The 24,166-nt window shown below is 35.3% G+C and overlaps 1 protein-coding gene across 1 annotated transcript in view; it reads left to right on the forward strand.

The window, feature by feature from the left end:
* LOC138697548 (apolipoprotein D-like) overlaps nucleotides 1–24,166 on the forward strand; it is a 43,796-nt gene that overhangs the window by 13,301 nt on the left and 6,329 nt on the right. The window contains exons 2-4 of the mRNA XM_069822885.1: nucleotides 10,590–10,728; nucleotides 15,150–15,372; nucleotides 18,070–18,221. Of these exons, the coding sequence (XP_069678986.1) occupies nucleotides 10,603–10,728; nucleotides 15,150–15,372; nucleotides 18,070–18,221 (501 nt within the window). The 5' untranslated portion in view covers nucleotides 10,590–10,602. The remainder of the gene's footprint in view (nucleotides 1–10,589; nucleotides 10,729–15,149; nucleotides 15,373–18,069; nucleotides 18,222–24,166) is intronic.

The raw sequence follows: 24,166 nt of genomic DNA on the forward strand, positions 1-24,166 counted from the left end.
ATGGAAAATACAGCAATGAACAGCCTCCTTCAGAACCTGAATCAAGTATACATAATTATTTTCGATATAAATGTTTAATGTCGATATGTTGCAATGTCCCTTCAAACAATTGAGTTGCCTATAAGAATCATTCTGCTGCAGTAAAGAAGTGTGGAAATGACTGAAACAGTGAGATATGCGAAAGAATAATGTTGTTCAATTATTGTACTTACCAATCCGCAGAAGTCCCAACAGTCGTTGAAGCAAGTATGAAAAGTAACCTTGAAAAGATTTATGGGTTTTAATATGATGTGCCACATACGAGATGCACTATTAGATTCACAAAGTTATTGTTCACTTGATATAGTCTAATGAGAAATACTGTATCATATTTCAGATTTGCTTCAGTCACGTCTTGTGACGTGACATAATTACAAAATTTTTCTGAACAAAAGTATTATTTATTTTAATGAACTGTCACTTAGAACCTTCTTAATTTTCAGCTTAAAGTAATTTACGTATAAAAATACGAACGTGCTAAGTCCAAAATTACCGTTTTTCTGTTTCAGATGTCATGTAATGGCTCAGTTAGTGTATAGATTTGTGTGGTTTTAACTTACAGAATAACAACCTGATAGCCTATGTGTCAGAGGAAGAACAATTGTCTCCTTGTAATTGCCTCACAAGTAGTGCCTTGTTGGTATCACTTGTGAGTTCAGACCTGTCTCCGGATAGTTGACTAAACAACAAATAACAACTTCATTAGTGCAAAAAAAAATTTGAAGAAAAATGATAACTAAAAAAACAACAGAATATAGCCTAATGGTTCTCAAACTTTTAACTTGGTATCCTGTAAAAACAGTCAAACGAGACTACCCAGTGCTCTTCATATACTTACATATCGATGGCTGAGAATCAGACTGTTCTAAGGCCAATTTTTATAAGAAAGAAATGTGTGTTTCATTGTGTTCCAGTTCTTGTCTGCATATATGAATCGAACAAAATTACAAATATTCATCTCCATAAGGTTGCTATGAAGCTATTCCAAATTGTTTCATGAAGCTATGAATGTTAGGAAAAAAATAGTAAATGGATTTGGAACATTCTGATTCTGGGCCATCGATATGTGTGTTTCATAGTTTTTGTTGTATTGGAATTATACAATGTAATTCATAGGGCCTACATGTTTTACTGAAATATCATGTCTTCCTAAGACAGTCCTTCATACATTTAATTCATTACATACCAGTAACTCAATAAAATAATTGGGATTTTTTTTATTTATAAAGCAACATTACCGGAAATATAAATGACAGCTTACAGTATCATATTCCTGGTGGTTAGTGAGTCACTCATAGCATCGGGTTCGTTCACAACTCGGATGATTCACACATGCATGTGACTAAGTCAACGATGAATGAACTAATATTAGAGTTGCCAGATTGGAAGATTACTTTGGGGTCACAGTTTTAATCCATCTATTTGCTACGCCCCGCTTTATGGCTCTATATTATATGCACAAGCAATTTAGGAACTACTGAAGATGATATTGTTTATATTAGATCAAGAACTTAAGTTATATTTACATTCCGGTACGCAGTATGTTTCGTCCAATAGTAAAACGGACCTAAAAACGACTCAGGTTAACCTTGAGTATTCCTGTTTAGGTAGACTCATTCTCTTCATTATAAGGCAGTGACTCAGTCAGGAATTTAAATTTTGGCCAAGTTTTGACAGCATCGCTTGGTAAATTTGCCTAAATCTAATATAATTTTAAAATATTTCTTGAAAAAATTGGGGGAAGGGAGGTGCTTCAGCTTGATGAGTCTACGTCACTGATATGGGGTGTTTCCTTTATTGTTTGTTTTCATTTTCAAGGCCCTTTAAATTTATTCTTATCATTTACTCAAGTGTTTCGCTGTAAAATTAACACGACGAGACTAACAAATCACTTCATCGTCGTGGCCCTTACCAAAAAGTACGCAATGTAAAGTGAATCTGGATTATACTTGAGTGAATTTTATTTTTATAATTTATGAAAAATGATGGGATGATGGCTGGAGAACAAGATAACTACACCTAAGTAAGAAAAATATTATTTCAAACACCGTGACTCCACTTCATATTCTGTGGGAGTTACGTCATATGGCTTGAGTCTCTGGAAGAGTTTGGATCTGCTTCATGAAGTACGGTTTACTCTAGATTGTGTAATATAGCATTGTTTTATTCTTACTACGTTAGTATATTTCAGACCAGTTTAAAATGTAAAATGACTATCTCTCTGTCACGTCTCGCATTATTTGTGGGTGTGGAATAATGATATCATGCGCGACTCACGATCCGAAAATCTATTTTTAGTAGGTTATTTTACGATTTTTATCAACATCTTAGGTTATTTAGCGTCTGAATGAAGTGAAGGTGATAATACCGTGAAATGAGTCCGGAGTCCAGCACCGAAAGGTATCCAGCATTTGCTCATGTTGGGTTGAGGGAAAACACCGGAAAAACCTCAACCTGGTAACTTGCCCCGATCGGGAATCGAACCCGAGCTACCTGGTTTCGCGGCCAGACGCGCTAACTGTTACTCCACAGGTGTGGACCCGAAGATGTATGTTTTGTATGTTGACACAGTATGCATTACAGAGGGCGACTTGATATGGCGATAATGGGGCAACAGTGTCAGTGGCGAAGCCCTTTAGAGTTTTTTTTTAGGCTTAGTCTATCCAAAAAATTTGAGTTATTATTTCTAGTAACAGCAGATCAATACATTGTTACGATGTATAGTAATACTTGGTTGCACTCCGATCCTTCCATATATTTATTAAGTTCATTGTCGGTAGTCATTCCAGTATGGAGAGAACAGTGCGAGCCGCGAGGCTTGTGGAGTAAAACCTCTAAAGTCATGGCTACGACCTTGACTCGCAAGCTTGAGGGGGCACCGAGAAGGGGGTAGGGATTCGCTACTTCTCGGTACGAAACGCGGCGGCTAGCTTCATCTTCACATTAATATGCCGCGCTATATAGGTGTTGTGGGAATACGCTACGTTGATGAGTGTTCGTTTAATCAAAAGTGCATACGTGTGTTACATGTTAATGTTGTGTAAAATGGCTCATAATGAGAGAATACTGAGATCATTATTTGTAGAATTAAAAGAGAAACCGTTTCTAAGTTGGACGTATAAAACAAAACAGGCTTACAAAGACAGGAGATCGACACTACATCTACATATTATAATAGCGGATGGAAGAAGACAAGTATAAAGTTTCAATTGTCATAGTATAAGAAATATCCTTGGCTAACAGAGTGCTCTGAGACAAATAAGTTATATTTTTATATCTCTATTCTGTTTTGGGGTGAAAATGAGTAGTCATCATCATCTTGTGGGGTCTGTGTCCACAAAAATTTTGATAGAAGAGCGAGAAATATGTAGGCCTACTGTATAAAAAGATACAAGAAAGCAGATTTTTTTCAGCCTACCCAGTATTCACATCTTACCTTCGTCACGAAATAGTATAATACAAGTGTCAATAAATACGGAGGTAGACTATTTGGAGAAATCTCGTCTCATGTCTGTCATATATTTCATAGGACTGCGTCCAGCCTGGATTCCCTTCGCTCAGAATCCTTTATTTCATCGATTAAATCACTCTTGGAGTAATTTATAGCAACATTTCACGTAGTATATATGAAATGAGGAAATCGGGCGTAAAACTGACATTTTGGTCAGAAATGAGATATGTAGCGTAAAATATGGCATCTTACATTCTGCGTCTAATGCAGTAATTAGTTTTTCAACATCTTAACAGATGGCAGAAATATACAGATTCTACTTTCCTGGTAATTATACAAATTGTTACCTACCTAATAACTTCAAAACACTGAAACATCACTTACCATGTTTTACTTCCGAACCTCTCAAGCATTAAACAACCTATGTCCATTAGACGTGAAATAGAATAATCAAAATGTTCTCTCTGTTCATTTACTGTTAGAAGTGGGTGTGAATCTGTATAAAATATTCGTTTACAGAGTCTAATGAAGAGCTTAATGCTGTCGTCGCTTCGTATGCAGATATTTATGTACGTAATTTGTTTATCACGGCATTAGTTTGACGTTCTCTGAACACTCAAGACGCCGTCTTCCAAGAATTTATTTATGATAAAAAGATGCGACAACGAATATGCACGCAGAGAATAAATTTGACGAGATGGGATGCTGCGACAGGTTCATGACCGGGACACAGCCGCTCTTGAACTTTTAAACAACTTCTCTGATGCCCTCTCTCGTAAAATTCTTGGCGTTGAGGAATTTAGTACGCAGTCTTTCCATTACTCCCTCATAAGGCAAATACCATGTTACAGTATGTTCCACAGCAAGTGTAGATACTCGATTAGAAGTTTAAGAAGAGTACGGTATTGAATAATTTATAATGATTGACATCATGTTATTATTTCTGTTTTCCATGCCAATTCTTATGCCAACTTTTCATATCTGTTATAGATCTACTATTCTTACATTTTTATGGCGCTATTCTGATAAAGTATTTTGTTATAGTGTTCTCTTGGCATACCTCTCTTACTAGATGAACCTATGCTGACTAGTATTATTGTTTAAACTTAATTTATACTCTTCAGATGTAATCCCGTGTCTTCGATGTGGAAAGTCGACGCTGTATATGACCAACAGGCCATATTTAGGATTATCTTTAATAGATTTTAAAAATAATTTTGAACTACTACATATAACAATTTTTTTTCAAATATTTCTCCATATTTACAATCGTGATATTTTTGCAATTTCCTGGCACTGATTCAATTTTATTTACTAATCTTCAATATAGTTTATGAAAGCACGAAATGTTACGTAATCAACCATTCCAATGGGAATTCCAATTAAACATTTTTTTTTTTCAGAAAAATATTTTGTTTATTATTAGTGTAATGCATAGATAAGGTTATAAAATTAAATAGGGTAAACTAGGGTCTGTTGAACAGTCGGGCATGTTGGACACTTTACGTGTTACCACGCCACTTGTGGGCACCACATTCAGCTATAAGTCAATGACGGAAGTAGCCACGAGTGGGGCTACTTCCGTCATTGACTTCTAGCAGAATGTGGTGCCCACAAGTGGCGTGGTAACACGTTAAAGTACGGAGTGTCCAACATGCCCGACTGTCCAACAGACCCTAGTTTACCCTATTCTAATGTTTTATTTTCAATATTTAATTTTTTAAGGTGACATGTATTTATCTAGCCTGACGAGTTTCCTTCCTTGGTTTGAATTGTAAATTATTTAAATATAGCGTGTAAGAGGGCCTTAGACTAGAAATGTTTAGTTTAAATGTAATTCTGTTTATAAGTATGCATAAGGATGTAATTATTTGACTTATTTGAACTGTTGTATCAGTGAAGCGAGGTGAGTCAGTGAAGTTATGGTTTTACAGTGCAGTGAACAGTTCCGATCAGTGATAATTTATAGCGTCAATGAAATGTGTTCTATAGTGTCAGTGAAATGTGTTACAGAGTGTCAGTGAAATGTGTGCTAAAGTGTCAGTGAAATGCGTCATAGTGCCACTACAGGGAATGAGATGAGAGTAAAGTGAAAGACTATTGAAACTTATGTAGGACCTATACATAATTATGTAGGTTGTATTGTAAAATTAGGTATTTTATTTATGTTTTATTATTATTATTATTATTATTATTATTATTATTATTATTATTGTGTTAAATTGTATTGTTTATTCTTATTGTATTGTGTATAAAATTGTATTGTGTATTGTAAATTTTATTGTGTATTGCTTATCATTTTATTATGTAGGTAAAATTTTATTGTGTATTGCTTATCATTTTATTATGTAGGCATTGTTTATATTGTATATACCACTGCCACCGGGTGCTTGCCCACTTGCAGTGTAAATAAATACATACAATAAAAAGAAAAATATTTTACAAGTTTTATGGACATTGAATCTATGTGGTCTTGGCCTAGATCATATATATCCCAGATAGGTCGGCCTTATAGGCTTTGACGTTAACTTTTGTCAGGTTCACTACGCTGCCATCTAGTTGTTACATAAGGAGTCACGTCATAATTCCCATTTGAATTGCATTAGCGACTGTACTGCCATCTCGTGTTCGTTTACGGCGGGCGGGTGGCGATCCTGGCGGTTGTTCTCTTCAAAGTGCTGCCGATTTTAATATAGCGTTGATCTATCTGTTACATATATATCTGTTAATTCTTAGTGTAAGACATAGATAAGACTCTAAATTTAAATATTCTAATGTTTTATTTTCAAAAGGAAAATATTTTACAAGTTTTAAGAATATTGAATCTAAATGGTCTTGGCTAGGTAAGAGATACTTTTTGTTTCCCTCAAGTTTGTAGCACTTATTCATACAGAGATCAGCTGTTAATGTATATTTTTCAAGGAGCTATTGTTGATGAAATATTTTGAGAGTATGCACTGTTAATTTAGAGCTGCAGGATCAAGGAATTTTTTATTCTATACTATATTTTTTCTGCCATTTATTTTCAGTAGTTTGGGTTATTAACAATATTAATCTTACAGTTCAAGTGAATATTTTGACTCAGAAATGTCACAGTTCTTTTGAAACTGGAAATATGAAGGACATTAACTCATCTGTAACATTCGTGACAAAATCTGTGTAACATCCGTGACATAGAACAAACAGCTGTAAAATATTTACCGATTATGTTTTTGTGAACTAACTGGATGCCATGAGATTTGCATAATTTTGACATGGACACTATGAGAATGAATCCTTTTTGCATGAGGCGGAGAACCTTTTCTTTATTTTCTGCATCAATAATATTTTTTTTTGTAAAATGATACTGATCTTCTAAATTGATTTTAATAATAAAAGTTGACAAAAGTAATTTCATTTTAAATATATAGAGTTTGAAAATAGTAAAAATGTATCATCCGAGACAACTGAAATGGTTTGTAAATGAATTAATTAACGAAAAATAGCCTTACTCGAGATAGCCACATTATAAGGAAAAGATTATTGTCTGGAATTTAGAACCCTTCACAACGCCCACTTCAAGATAAGAGTGGAATGAGACGTCTGCCATTGGTTCAATAACAATAATTGTCCATTTCTCTCTCTCTCTCTCTCTGTGATGGCAATGTTTACTTCACCTGTCAGACATTACGGAACGAAATATAACAGCAAATCTGTTGAATTATTAACCATGGTTTTGGTGCATATTGCTGCCAAAAGAAAATGTATGTTTTATTTAACGACGCTCGCAACTGCAGAGGTTATATCAGCGTCGCCGGATGTGCCGGAATTTTGTCCCGCAGGAGTTCTTTTACATGCCAGTAAATCTACCGACATGAGCCTGTCGCATTTAAGCACACTTAAATGCCATCGACCTGGCCCGGGATCGAACCTGGCCAAAAGAAATGTGCCAATGCACAGAAAAGGGTAAAATCCATTTAGGAGCCTAATTTTTTTCCTATAGTATAAGAAACTGTATTTGGGTTCAGAGAAACGCAAATACATGCCACCTACTCCTCCTCCCCCACTCAAGTCTACTCACAATGGACCTTGGGATAGATTTTCCTAAGATTTCTGAAAATAGATAAGGAAAAATGGTCTTTCATACTGTATTGGAAACCATCCTCTGCCCTAACATACTTCTCCAATTAGCTTACGACCTGCTTTCTTGTCCTGTAATGTCTCAAAAGGATTTTAGTTTCATACAAGTAGTTTAAGGTTAAAGTCTGAAAGTCTGATAGTAAGTTAACATTTGGGTTCTCCCCCGCTATGACACCAGTTGTGTCTTTGCAGGTTATGAAGTTAAAATTGTGGGTTGTGATCGACAACTCCTTGACAACTGACAGTAGATAGTAAAGTTGGAAATATCAAGCTTACCAAAGAAAAAAAAAATGTTTCATAAAATCACTATTCGAAAGTGTAAGAAATTATAACGTCACCTAAATGCAAGAACTAGGTAACTCAATTTTTCCTATTTTGAGATATTGCCTATTTACTCATTTATTGCACTAGGGAATATGTCTCGTTTTCTTTTACCTATTTATTACATTGGAAAATAGATTTCGCTGGTATCTTTCGATCAGTTACCTAGTTCTTGGACTACATTCTGTGCGATTTTTGCTATGCTATAACAGAGATAAATAAAAAACGCAAATTTCGAGTTATCTAGTTCTTGCATTCAGGTGACGAATGAGAAATGTCTTTAGATGAGTCGCTGTAAATAAAACCATAAGTAAAATGAATATATACTGTGAAAAAATGGGTAAATAATCAATATCAATGCCATATCATTGAAAAACGTGGTAAATGTTGCTTAATAAAATACATATTTTCCTTTTACGAATTCACATGTTTAATTACCGGTACATATTTCATTATATTTTTCTATATACTATGTTTACATACGTATGTTAGTACCTGAGACTAGATAAAAATTTTAGCTCTAGATGAATGCATGGATTCCTTAGTCAAACAAGCCAATCGTGAAGAATGGGAAAAACGGAGAAAAATTCTCTCCGGTACCGGGATTCGAACTCGAGTTTCCAGCTGTACGTGCTGACGCTTTATCTACTAAGCCACACCGGATTCAAATTCCGATGCCGGATTGAATTCTTCTCAGTTCAAGTCCTACCTCTCTGTTCCCCTTTGGTGGCCTACCCTCATGTACTGTGTCATAGAGTGACAGTGGCACAATGTACAATACTATGTACAGAGGTGCACTCATTACGAGTGACTAAGTGGCCGGGGTCCGACGGAACATAACGCCGTCTTCAATCACAAAGTCATTACTTACGCTTGTCATATTATAATGTAATAAAATAATACAAACAAGCCAAGTTAAAACATACGCTACTGAACACTGAATTTACCCACGCAAGTGGTAGATGTAACAGTTATGATGAAGACGTAAGACATGTTCTATCGTCTCTTGTTCTAGGCATAATGTTGTGCAAGACTCGCAGATGCAGTTAAGAATTCCAAGCAAACCACGATTTGATGAAAATTTGCAACGTTCTGTGCGTCACACTAAATTATCTGTGTTGAGCACTTGGAATGTTAATTACCCTTGTTGTTGTACATTCCTACTTAAACCCACACGGTACTAAAGTTACGAAGCTGTATAATTTAGCTCGGAACCATATGGCAAACATTTCTCTGAATACGAACAGCATTCAGAGAGGTCTTGCGTCTTCAGACACGAATTCATTTACAATTAGCGCTATGATTATAAGCCCAATCGTGAGTTTCTCGTTTCCTCGGAATAATTACCAACATTTAAAACTCAAAAACATTACTAATCCATATTTTAATATAATTTTTTTCCTGTCACTATGGTTATTATTATTGATACTAATTATCTCTTATCACAAGATCATAAAATTATCTTTCCTTATTGAGTACGGTTTTTCAATATAACTAACTGTAGTTTATAGTAAAGTTAGTGATTGTTTTCCTGGTACTTATTCCAAATAAGTTTTCATTAATCAAAATATAATTAAAATTTCTCCACAAACCATTCCGAGTTCCAATTTATTCTGAATTTCAAAATTTATATTTCGGAATTTTTTCTTCACCTATTTTATCAGAGTTTTAAAAGAATGTTTTGAAATGTACATAACTATTCAAAACTAAGAAGAAATTTAAAATTCATAATCAATATAGAACATATTATGACCGGTCATAAAATATCTAGACATTGTGTCATGAAATTTTCCGAAGCAAATATTAGTAATCATAATAATGAATTCTTTCGTTTAAAAGCAACTACTTTAATTTGTCAATTTCATCCCGTTACAATACAGTTTTATTAATCAGAAGAAACTAGAATCACATGGACTAACTCTCTTATCATACGAAATCGTCAAAATTCCATTGAAAATTTGGTAAACAATTTCAAGAATTATTTTCCTTGCGGAAATAAAGGAAGCGGGATGGTCTTCTGTCTCAGCTTGTGTTACATTTGATTACATCTTACACGAACAATAGAATTTACACGATGGATTTACAGCTGTAAAATAACTTCTTTTTACAAATAGAAACTGACAAAACACTGTTCCAACGGAATTAAACTGTTATTAAATCTATGTATAAAAACGGTCAAATTTAAGTTAGTCTATGTGTTGATGTTTCATATTTCTTGTTTTTCATTCCTATACGTGACTCGCTTGATATAACACATATTCATCTTCATCTTCCTCAACTTCATTAGTCCTCTTGGGCTCGAGTTTATTACATATATACAGGTATGGGTTCTTATGAGCTCAAGTTATGTGCAGAGAAATGCATGTGTAAGTACAGTAGCACCACATTAGTATCTTCTTTTCTTGTAATAAGCTCTGTCATTTACAAAGGTTATTAAATTAGGAACATGTTATGTAAATTGAGTTTAAATTCGATTACAATTTCATGTTAGGCCCTAATGGTTAAAACTAGACGAACATAAACAGCTTTAATATAAGTTTTAGTTACGGAAAGTTCAATGGGACAAAAATGAAGTGCGTTAAACTGCATCAAACTGGAGGCAACTAAGATTCGTGATTGTGAACTGTTATTCTAACTAGTATATTAATTATTGTTTCAGATCATTAACAGAGATGGCTAGCACCATGCTGTTTCTACTGGCTGTTGCATTGGCAACTCTGACAACAGTGACAGGGCATTCTTATCACCTGGGAAACTGCCCTAATGTGGAATCCGTGCCTAACTTCGACATGAATAAGGTAAATGAAGCAAGAATAAAACTGTAAAATTGTAGAAAATGATATTGAATGCTTACAATCGGTGTCGCAATTTTAATATTAAGACTCTTGTAAAGAACTGAGTAATGATGGGCTCTCGAAAAATTAACGGAGAAATATCCTTCAAAAATAAGAAATAGCACTCAAGTAGATACCTGTGAACTGTAAGAATTCCATGATTAGTTGGAAAATTATACAAGTAGAAGCCATTGTTAATGAATTATCATGTCCTCGAATGAAGATTGATGCTACTGCTGATTAAATATTGTAAATTCCTGTCTAACGTAAGATATGTATGTATAATAGTAATAATAATAATAATAATAATAATAATAATAATAATAATAATAATTATTATTATTATTATTATTATTATTATTATTATTATAGTAGTAGTAACAATAATAACAATAATACTTACAAATGGCTTTTAGGGAACCTGGAGGTGCATTGCCCCCCCTCACATAAGCCCGCCTCCCATCTACGTCTCGGACTCCCCAAAGATATTTTTCTCTCAGGTCTCCGAACTAACACTCTATATGCATTTCTGGTTTCGTCCATACGTGCTACATGCCCTGTCCTTCTCAAACGTCTGGATTTAATGCTCCTAATTATGTTAGGTGAACAATAAGTTGCAATGCGTTTCTGCGTTGTGTAACTTTCTCCATTCTCTGGTAACTTCATCCCACTTATCCCCAAATATTTTCCTAAGCACCTTATTTTCGAACAACTCTCTCAAAGTGAGTTTCTCAACCATACAGAACAACCGGTAATGTAACTATTTTATAAATTCTAACTTTCACTTTTTTTAAGCAGATTTTTGATGACAAAAGCCTCTCGACCATATAATATTCGCATATTTATTATTTATAATTTCGTCTCGAGAGTCATTTATAATTACTGTTGCTCCAAGATATTTGAATTTTTCCATCTCTTCAAAGGACAAATTTCTACTTTTTTCTATTTCCATTTCGTATTATGTTCTGGTCACGAGACATAATAATATATATAGTTTGTCTTTTCGAGATTTACTTCCAAACCTAAATAATAATAATAATAATAATAATAATAATAATAATAATAATAATAATAATAATAATAGAGACGGAGAATACTAGACAAAAAATAACAAAAATGATGAGAATGAGTAAGAAAAAGATATGAAGATCACGATGAAGGCGACGCGACGGAGGGAAAGACGAAGACAAAGTATAAAGATAACAAAGAGAAAGAAAAATAAAAAGTAAAGTGCTGGTGTGGGTTTCTTGGAGAATGCAAGTCAAATAATCTGTTAAGGCACTTGATGGAGTTCCACAAAGAAAAAATATATTGTTCAAAGTCCCCTACAAGCAGGAAGCAAGAGTAAGTTCAAAGGTCAGGTCGAGATTCCAACGAGGAAGCGGAATTAAGACGCCGCCGCAAAGTCTCATCTCCTGGAAATAGCGAACATGCCTTCCTGCGTTATACAGCAACATAGCGGCAAACACGATAAGCGAACAAGACACAAACACAGCCGATGATCGGAATTCCCGGCATTCAGAGCGGATTCTCTAGACCACTTCCTGTGAGTAAACAATTTTCCTGAGATGGAGGGAGTATTATCTGATTTTTAAACGGAAGAACGTAGCTAACTTTGTTAAGTATTAGAGAAATCTCTCGGTAGAAGTTTCATCTTTTATCAGTTTCTCATTTTGAACCTTGTTTCTCTTTTTTTCTCTTTCTGTCTCTTTTCTTTACCTTCTCAGATTTCTTTTCGTTCTTATTCTTCTTTTCTTTTCGTCATCACTCTGCTACTTTCCCTTTCATAATGTTATTATTATTGCCATTATATCTTCAAAATAGCGAGACTACTAGATTAAGTAAACATCGTCATATACTCGTAGAAAACTACAAATCTATTTTGAAATTTGAATTTTTTATAGCACTGTAATTTGTTCCTGGTTCAGGTTCTAGGTGTTTAAGAACATGAAGTGAGCGAAACTTGTTTCACATTTTCTCAATAAGAGTTATAGAAATATACTGGCAGTTTCCCTTGTTCTCCTTGTATTTCTCTCGTTCCCACAGTATTCTCCCTTTTCTCATCGTATTCGCGTTACTGTTCTTCCATTTCCCTGGTACTCCTTATATATCCCTTGTACTCCTTGTATTTCTTTGTACTCCTTGTATTTCCCCTGTACTCTTTGTATTTCCTTCGAACTCCTTGTATACTCGAGTACATCTTGTATCCCTGTGTAGTCCTTGTATTCCCGTTATTCTCCTTGTATCTCCCTTCTTCTTGTCTTCTCCCTGATCTTCTTGCTTTTCCCTTGCTCTCCTTGTATTCCTTTTATTCACGTAGTGCTCTTCTTTTCCTCATTATATTACCGTGGCTGTTCTTGGATTCTCTGATACACTTTGTATTCTCTTTGTACTTCTTGTATCCTTGCGTACTTCTTGTATCCCTGTGTACTCCGTATATTCCTTTTGTTTTCCTTGAATTCTCCTTATTCTAATTGTATCTCATTTCTCCTTGCATTTTCCTTGCTCTTCCTGTCTTTCCCTCGTTCTTCTTGTATTCATATTCTTCACCTGTTCTATTTTTGTCCTCCTCGTATTCCCGTTGCTGTTTTTGTAGACTATTCCTCTGGTATTCTTTGCATTCTTATATCTCCTTGTACTCATTGCATTCCCCTCGTTCTCCTTCTATTCGTCTTGTACTTTTCTCGATTTCCTTCTATTTCCATTTTTCTCCTTGTATATTCCGTTGTTTTCCTTGTCTTTCTCTAGTTCTCCTTGCATTACTCTTCTTATCCTTATAAGCCTATTCTCCTTAGTGATCGCATCCACACGTAGTTCTACCTATAAGATATGGAGCATAGTAAAGCTTAGTCCTACCTAAAAATATGCAATACAGTTAAGCTATGCCACTGTCGACATGTGATTGCATCCACACAAATTTATACAGCATAGTAAAGCTATACACCTGTCGCCAGATGATTGCACCCACACGTAGTTCTAGGTAAAAATATGCAGCATAGTAAAGCTATGCACCTGTCGACAGGTGACCGCACCCACACGTAGTTCTAGGTAAAAATATGCAGCATAGTAAAGCTATGCACCTGTCGACAGGTGATTGCACCCACACGTAGTTCTAGGTAAAAATATGCAGCATAGTAAAGCTATGCACCTGTCGACAGGTGATTGCACCCACTGTAATTCTACGTAAAATATGCAGCATAATTAAGCTATGCCACTGTCGACAGGTGATTGCACCCACTGTAATTCTACGTAAAAATATGCAGCATAATTAAGCTTTGCCACTGTCGACAGGTGATTGCACCCACTGTAATTCTACGTAAAAATATGCAGCATAATTAAGCTCTGCCACTGTCGACAGGTGATTGCACCCACTGTAATTCTACGTAAAAATATGCAGCATAATTAAGCTTTGCCACTGTCGACAGGTGATTGCACCCACTGTAATTCTACGTAAAAATATGCAGCATAATTAAGCTCTGCCACTGTCAACAGGTGATTGCACCCACTGTAATTCTACGTAAAAATATGCAGCATAATTAAGCTTTGCCACTGTCGACAGGTGATTGCACCCACTGTAATTCTACGTAAAAATATGCAGCATAATTAAGCTATGCCACTGTCGACAGGTGATTGCACCCACTGTAATTCTACGTAAAAATATGCAGCATAATTAAGCTTTGCCACTGTCGACAGGTGATTGCACCCACTGTAATTCTACGTAAAAATATGCAGCATAATTAAGCTATGCCACTGTCGACAGGTGATTGCACCCACTGTAATTCTACGTAAAAATATGCAGCATAATTAAGCTATGCCACTGTCGACAGGTGATTGCACCCACTGTAATTCTACGTAAAAATATGCAGCATAATTAAGCTATGCCACTGTCGACAGGTGATTGCACCCACTGTAATTCTACGTAAAAATATGCAGCATAATTAAGCTATGCCACTGTCGACAGGTGATTGCACCCACTGTAATTCTACGTAAAAATATGCAGCATAATTAAGCTATGCCACTGTCGACAGGTGATTGCACCCACTGTAATTCTACGTAAAAATATGCAGCATAATTAAGCTATGCCACTGTCGACAGGTGATTGCACCCATTGTAATTCTACGTAAAAATATGCAGCATAATTAAGCTTTGCACTGTCGACAGGTGATTGCAACCACTGTAATTCTACGTAAAAATATGCAGCATAATTAAGCTATGCCACTGTCGACAGGTGATCTACGTAAAAATATGCAGGATAGTAGAGCTATACACTTGTCGATTTTTATCGTCGTTGTTGGGTTAGAAATATCGCAAGCACGATAGCCAACTAGAATGACACAGTCTTTTTGTATGAAACTGTTGCTATATTATGAATATTACTGTTACAGTTCTTGGGTAAATGGTACGTGATCCAGAAGACATCGACAGGCAGCAAGTGTCTGACAAACACGTATGCGAAGACCAACGAGACCGGCAGGTACACGATCACACAAGTGAGCGAGCATCTGATTCTGGGACTGACGAGCCTCAACCACGAGTACACGTACGAGGGAGTGCTGAACATACCCGACGACAACGATCCTGGCAGGATGCAAGTGCGCTTTCCACTCAGTGAGTCCCACCACACTTTCTAATGATGTCCTTACTGCGGCCGATAGCTCTGAATTAATAGAACATGAGGGAAATGCTATACTTTATGGTGCGGATATAAAATATTGAAAAAGGAGCTAATGATGATGATGATGACGACGACGAAGACAACGAAAAATTTGGTGCTTCCCCATGTCTTGTACATTCAGTTGTTTTGGAGAGTTCCGGATATTATGTGAAGTGGTTCCTATCCATACCTACCAGGTCTAGGAGCTAATAACTCGATTGAGTCACCCCTTTAACTCCCCACTTCATATTCCCCGGATGAGACAGTAATGTTCTGGTATGGTACGAGCAGACAGAAAGGTCAGTGACGGATTGTATCAAGCGGGCATCATAGCTTTTACGAACTTTCGGCTCTCGCTGGTCGTCTAAAATCCACCACTGATGCACAGAGTCTTACTGTGGGTTTGTTTATAAGGCAGTGTAAGGAGAAAGGACATGGGCGGGGCTTTCTGCGTCCCTTTCACATTCACTTTTATGCCCAGGACTGATATGTGCCCTTAGATCGCAACGACTGCAGTATGCATCTGTTGTTATTCCGATGTGGTGTAGATGTCTTTTTAGAAGTTCATGTTCTTTAATGAGGCGGCAGGCAGAAACTGCTTCATTTTTTGGGTTGTTGGGTAGGGTTTGTAGTCGTATTTCATCTGTCTACTGTTTTTCCTGGAAACATTGCCTGAGCTCTTACATGTGAAGATCTTTGCAAGATTTTCTAATTCTAGCTTTTACTGTGTTAAATGATATAGATATTTGTGTAAGAGCTCTTGTATTTCCGTACCATTTTTTACTAACATATCTGTCAGCTCATTTGCAATTAGATTGCAGTGACCAGGACCTACTGTAGAAATATTTTTTTGTTTCTCGATTCTAGAGACTGGAATAGCCATTGAAATTCTTGTACTTCAGAGCTTTGAGGTAAATCCCAACATGCTATGACCTAAATTTCAGTTAGTAGGGCCTATGGAGAATTCTTGAATTTGTCTTTGTTTACACATGCAACTGATTTAATGCTATTGTAATAGCGTCCATTTCTCCATCGAAGGTGACTTTTCTTATTCCTGCTGATGCATAAAAGTAAAGATGTTCCTGGATACTCTTGCTCCGGCTTTCTCTTTTTCTTCTGCGCAAGAGCCTTCAGTGAAGATATGCAGCAGTTTGTTTCAGGGTAGTTTCTATTTGTTGTTTCTACTGCCAGCTGTTTCCAATGCTGCTTCCATTTTCTTCACCTGTTCTTACAGGTGTAAACTACATTCTATTGGTTCAATTTACATTACATTTGTGGCAAAGGAAAGGGATCTGTAAAAGTTAGTTTATTTGCCAATTTTCTGTTGCCTTTTCCATGGAACCATATTGAGTATTCATTCTGCCCTCTTAAGTAGTATGGTAGGTTGACCAGAATATTTCACAGGGATTTCTTAGGAATTTCTCACATAACATAGTGATATCACAATTATATTATATTCTAAACAGAATTGTTATCAGTGAGTAAAAGCATTGCGTCGATTGGTGTTGATTTTTACTTTCCCTGTGATTAAACATAATGTTTGGTTGTATATTAATGTCAAAAATCTAACAGCTTATCAGTGGCAGGGTTAATAGTTTAGTGGCTCATTCAGTGCAAAGTCGCAAGAAAAGAGACATATATCCAGTTACTGAGTGGGGGGGGGGGGAGAGACAAATTTCTACTTTCAAATTACACTAGTCGACAAATTGAAACTGGTGTGTAAATGGGTGGATTTACCTAATTTTTTTACGCTGAATTCAGTGAAAAAATCAGCTTCTTTCTATCACGTCACATTTTCTAGAGACACAGCATTAACACAAAGACAGTAATACGATATTGGGAAATATGGACCATTTTAAATTCAAGACTTAGAGCCCCACTAGAGTTCTCTTGACAACATAAAAAACTCTTATAAACCAACAAAATCACGTTTGAGCACGCACTAGACTACAGGGCTGACGTCGCTAGCAGAGTCACCTCTACCAGGCAAAATCAGTACACTTTTCGCACAACCTCTGCCATATAGCGACTCTTTTTAAAAGTTCTTTCACCAATAATAATCCAAATACAGAGTTTAACCATCATAATTCTGATTTATTATACAATATCCCTGAACAAATGGTATTAAAAATGTAAACATATTAAAAAATCTATATAAAATCTAAAATAGCCCAAAACCCTATGTGATACAGCAATTCCGAAGGCCATTTCGAATTCTACAACCAAAAATTGATATGAATTGATATACCTTATCATACACCAGATGCAAAATGGCTGTTAACCAGTGTTATCAATAAAATATGGCTATAATACGACAAAGTAGGTACCATCTGCAAGAGGTTTTCGTATCAGTCAGTACTTAAAAAAGTCAATATTTCACCATTTTTCAACAGGAATTTATATAGATCTTTGCGTGCCGAGAATATCAAGCTTTGAAATACAGATAGTCTCATAAGCTACCACAACGTTGACGGCCATACACTCATGCCGTTGGGCGAATCTTAATCACGATCATGGCTTCTACAAAACATCGAAACTTCGTCCAGCTAATTATACTAAATTGGAAGTTGAGAGTAAAAGTATAGAAAGGAAAATTAAAATACAAATTCAGAGACTGGGAAGTTTCCTTAACTTTTCTCGTATGTTTACAGGTCTGGCCGGTAGTGCGTCGTACATAGTCCTCATGACAGACTACGAGAACTATGCGGGAGTTTTTACGTGCCAGAAGTTGGCCTTCGCCCATCGCCAGTCAGCCTCCATCCTCTCACGAACGCCCACACTCGATAAGGTGTACGTGGACAAGGTAAGGAAGCTGCACTTCGTATGTATTCTGAAGACGACAAGCGTTTAGTGGCTATTGAACGAGAACTGCCACAAGAATAATATAATGATCTGACTTTGAAACAGTGGGTCTCCCTCGTGCCAGCAAATTCAGACACGCATAGGCTAAGCCAACCTTGACAAGGTCTAGTGTATTGTTTCCGTTACAAGTTGCATGCATTTAGAGAATTATAAAACTTACATTATTATTATTATTATTATTATTATTATTATTATTATTATTATTGTTATTATTATTATTATTATTATTATTATTATTATTATTATTATGCTTCGATGCCCCCGAAACTAGAATGAGGTATAGTCAGCGACAGACTTCGACTCCCTTTGACTCCTGAAACGATTCGGCACCGATACTCAATTTGACAAAAGGATGAATGGAATCAGAAGCCATTTTGGACGTCTGACCATGATCAAAATCCAATCATCTACCTGAATTGAACTCGGGACCTTTCAGTCCTTAGCACCCTGTTCCATAAAATGAACTGGCAGCCGCCAAGCAAACAGCTGTGTAAACAAACAAAACGAAGAAACAAATAAACAGATACACAACAAAAAAAACAGGCAATTAATGTGGAATAAAGAAGCCTTGAAATCTATGAGCAAAGACCGCGCTTGAATTTTGACCATTTGATAAGCTATTCCACGTAAGGTTGACTATATGAGTTTAATTCTATGAATTAGATCTTGATCGTGAAATACGGCTGTATATGTATGTGGTATCGGGTAGAACTTCTGTTCTTTTTTTAACTTTCTGAATTTCTAATATTTAGATTGCACATTTTACCGCTACTTCATATTTTCATAATACGAGCATGTATAGCATTATTATAAACTCACTAACACAGTTCAAATCAATACAATGCCTGAACACATTGAGCATTACAATTAAGATGAATTAAGCGGCCATGGAATGTGTGAAGAAAGGGATTTAGTTATTTCGCGGTAGAACAATGCAATTCCCTCCATTGTTATGATGCAATAATTAAGTACGAAAAATAAACAGAAGTTTCTTAGTCATTTGCCTTGATTATTACATACATTATCCAAAATTTAGAGAATTTGTTTTAAATCTCTCTTAGTCTCCGCATACGATCTATATATTTCAATGTTGTCTATCATATGATATCTTCTTCTCCCCGAACTGTTCTTTCGTTCACCATTCCGTTCAGTACGCCTTTCAGTAGGCAGTTTCTTCTTAGCGAGTGGCCCAGTCAATTTTTTTCTCCTCCTAGTTAGTTTCAACATATTTTTATTCACCTACTTTTTCTAGGATAGCTTTATTCCTTACTTTGTCTATCCATTTCACAAGCTCCATTCTTCTCCATATCCATATTCCAAATACGCCTAGTAGTTTCTTTTCACTTCGTTATATTGTCCATGTTTCTGGTTCATATAATACCACACTCCACACAAAGCACTTCAGGAGCCTCTTCCTCGGTTCTTTTTCTAGAGGTCCGCAGAAGATGCTCCTGTTTCTATTAAAAGCTTCCTTTACCATTGCTATCCTCCTTTTGACTTTCTGACAGCAGCTCATGTATACACCTCAAGTATTTGAAGCTGTCCACTTGGTCTACTGTCTTATTTCGAATTCGCTAGTTTACCTTCTTTATTTTTCTTCCTATGATCATGGTCTTCGTCTTATTTACATTTATCTTCATCCCGCACTGCTCACAGCGGTCATTTAGCTTCAGTAGCATAGCCTTTAGTATCGTCTCCTCTTCTGCTAACAATTCCATATCATCAGCAAATCTTATGCACTTTATTCTTCTTTCTTCTTCTATCACCTCTCCTATGTTCTGAAAATAGTTCTTCACTAAATTCTCCAAGTATAATATGTTGAACAGTGTAGATGATAAAGGACATTATTGTCATACTCCTCTCCCTATTCCACTTCCCTCTGTCATTTCTTTTCCTATCTTGACTTTGACTCGTCCTCTCGGGGGTTATGTCATAATGTGTTCTTCCCAAGTATCCCCTTCCCGGTAACCCGAATAGGTGGATAGTTTATGTCGAGAATCTTTTACCGTGGAAAAACTCATTATGCCATGTCTGCAGTTTTCTTGGGAAAGATAAATGCGGTAGCGTCCCGTTACTTTCCGTACATTAGGCTACTCTCTCTTTCGTATCTTAAGGGGGGGGGGGTGGTACACCCTATCTTCGCAATGTTAAATTTGCTATCTTTATTTTGGATTTTCTCTAAAACTACCAAACCTAGGGCGATGAAATTTGGTACACTTATATATTGATGGTTTCTGTATTGAGTGACATTTTTGTAAATGGATCAGGACACATACACATTATATTTTAACCTGCCATGGTGTACCAACTCCTCTTAAAAGAATCCATGGGACATCAGCGTGGAAGCGGCCTGGGTAGCGCAGTCAGTATAGCGCTGGCCTTCTTTGCTCGAGGTTGCGAGTTCGATTTCGGCCCAGGTCGATGGTATTTAAGTGTGCTTAAATGCGACATCCTCGTATCAGTATATTTATTGGCATGTAAAAGAACTCCTGCGGGACAAAATTCCGGCACACTGGCGACGCTGATATTAACCTCGGCAGTTGCGAGTGTCGTTAAATAAATCATAATCTAACTTTTAAACATCAGCGTGGAGGTGAGGAGAGTGGATTTAACTAATTAGGTCCCTCGGACTACACCGAAATTCATGACAAGGGTTAAATATCAGTTCCATCAGGGCTTTTTACCTAATTAGAGAGTAATATATAGCCTATAGGCTATATTTTTTGTTTCTGTTCTTTCTTATTTATTTATTTTTTTTGGTTTGCGTCGAATAATTTTAAAACGGATTCCCAGCGAAGAAATTGTTTCTTTATACACTTCAATTCGTTGAAAATAATTATATATTGACAGAATAATTTATACAATATGTAACTTAAAACTTTGATTCTTTTAACTTACGTAATACTGTATCTTCATTCAAATTTAGTAACACAAAAACATGTATTGTAATGCTACGGTGTGACACAAAGGCAAGAACATAATTATAATTTGTATCTATAGTAACGAGATTATCCGCTGGTACGTAGTACAAACCCTGTGGGGAACATTCTCATTTGAACAACTGCTCATGTAAGCATTCTGCTTATATCGCTCAGCGTTCGTGTGTTATAGGTTAAGTGCACTTTCATAAAAGATATCTGCATTGCAAATACGTATTATTAATTACAAAAATACCTCTTCAGAGCCATTAAAAGAGATTGCGTTGCAGATGTATCTTAAAAAGAAAAAGAAACAGGAATAATTTTCCAACTTTCCATACTTAAAAATAACTCCTACTAAATTTTTAGGGAATTTCTTATATTTAGCTTACATACAATATAGCCGTCCCTAATAGGGATTCCAGAGCAACGGCCTCCTTATCATTTAATGTTAAGAACAATGTCAAAAATACATTTTGGAAAAAGTACGTCAGGAATAATTGAAAAGAGTTATGGAGAATATAATTGGGACTAATGATGGCTAGTGGTGATTTTAAGACTGATGACGCAAAAATACCAACAGTCGCATCACAGACGACATTTATTACTTGAGTAAACTTTGTCTATAAAGACATTAGAAAGATACTTTTCAAGCTCTAACTTGTTTTAAAACACCAATATATTAAAATTTTTTTAAATATTTCATTTTACATTCTAATTTAATACTTTAAGAAAGGGATTGTGGACGGGCTTATTTGATTGACAGTTAAGTAGGCAGGTATGTAAGTTGATTCTGCATAAACCTTAATTTTAAAATTATCCGCTTTATGAGGATTATTTTCCGGTGAACAAAACTTCAAATTTCAGCATAAAAATTTGTTTATGAGACAAGTTTGTAAAGGTTCTGTTTTTGGCATGTATGTAACGTTTGTGAAACGAGGCGAAGCCTACTTTCACAAACACACGAGAGCCAAAAAGATGTCTTCACGAATGTCATACAATGTTTTTTCTACGATAGCATAAATTTACATTAAATAAATATTTAAAGTTGGAGACGTTATAAGATCACAATATCATGGCCATTTAAAGTCAGAATCATTAAGAAGTAATTATCCATGGAATTGCAGTCTGTTTTATTCATGATCACAATTTTATAGCCTTCTAAACTAACCATATAATCAACAAAGCGGTTAGGAACAGTTGAATGATTAGTCCTTTTCAGCACAATAAGTGAAAGAATGAATACAAAATGTAATTTTTTTATGTTTTTCATAACATGACTCACAATAAAGTTTCGATAATTTTTTTTTCAAAATTTTAACTCTTCATACAATGTAAAACTATGCCGCATTAGGGATTCTGATACGATATACCATTATAGAATAATGTGATATTTACAGTGGTTTTACAGATATATACGTAATTTATTAATGTTGCTCTTTTTATAGTTCGGATAGGCTACATCATTCATTACTTTTGACGATACAATTTTAGTTATAATTGTAGAGAAATAAACATAAATGTCGTTCTTCTGAACAATCACAATGCTGCAAAGAGATAAGAGAAGATGTACATCTTTATTGGTAAAAATGACATTTAAAGTTATTTATTTTCTGGAATGCACTCTTCTCTTTGCGATGAAAATATTTCTTACATATCCTTAATATTACTTGAGATATAACCTTTAGCATTCACTCATGTCATTTCACCTATCTCAAAATTTATCCTTTAGCCTACATCTCATTTTCCGAAACTTTACATTTTAGAGTTGTTTTCACCAATAATTCAAGAAGTTTTTGGAATATTTTAATTAGAAATTTTTTGACATGTTAACAAAATCATCTAGATTCTTAACTACATTATTCATCGCTAACAACTTTTTAATCAATATGAGTCACGAAAATGTTCAAACAAAAGTCATGTGTAAAAATTAAAAAAAGTTGTGAGATAGTAAAAGTTCTTAGTTTATTTTGTTCATGTACATAGTTATACAAACATCTTACAGTAAGAACGATTGAACAGTTCATAGATTTGTGGAAAATATCAAGAAAATCCATTATGACTGCACAATTTTCTTGTAAGATTTTGTAAATTAATTACTGTTATTTAAATTTACTGATTCAGTCGTTTAAGAATATAATAACTTCAGAATAAGAAAGAAGAAACGTATTGTAAGTATGCTAAATATCACTATACCAGGATTGAAAGCTACTGAGATATAACATATTAAATTAAATTAAATTTATACAATTTGGAAAGTGCCTCTCCTTCCTTAATATTAAAAGGTAAAACTAGTAACTGTGATAGCTGTAGAGAGGTAAAAATGCGGATCGGGAAAGACAAGTAGCATACCTCAGCAATTCAGTCCATGTAGGTTTTTGTACATTCGTTGTGGAATGATTTACATTGGCAATTGTACTGCCCGCCCTATCTGGTCCTTAGTGATGTCGATAAGTTTTAAGCAGGATCGGTTTTATTGGTTTTAAACCAGAATTCTGTTTAAAATGGTTTTTTATCACGTTTTATTGGATTAATTGGTTTTATTATCAACAGTAATCTCACTAGAGGTTTTGATTTATCTAGAGAAAATCAAAACTCGAGTGGTATTTAATTGACTATTACACGATTAGAAGAAAGTAGGCCTATATAAAGATTAGAAGTAACGAAATACTCCAATACAATAAAATATTAATTGTCTTACGAAAATACAACTGTCTTCAAATGTATTATTGTACCATCTCAACATTACAAATATTACGCTAGATAGCAGTAGTGTGTTATGATTAGCTGTTTTCTTGTTATCAGTTGTGCCAACTGTGGAATCTTCATTGAACTTTGTGGATGGTTACTAGTCAAGAAGGCTTTGTTGATTTAGTTTCATTTTTATTAAAACAGTTACATTCCACTTCATTTATCCGGATCCCAGTAAACAACCTCATTTGACAGATGATTTTCAATAAATCTTAGT

This window comes from Periplaneta americana, chromosome 1 (assembly GCF_040183065.1).
Source record: "Periplaneta americana isolate PAMFEO1 chromosome 1, P.americana_PAMFEO1_priV1, whole genome shotgun sequence".
NCBI classification, from domain to species: Eukaryota; Metazoa; Arthropoda; class Insecta; order Blattodea; family Blattidae; genus Periplaneta; species Periplaneta americana.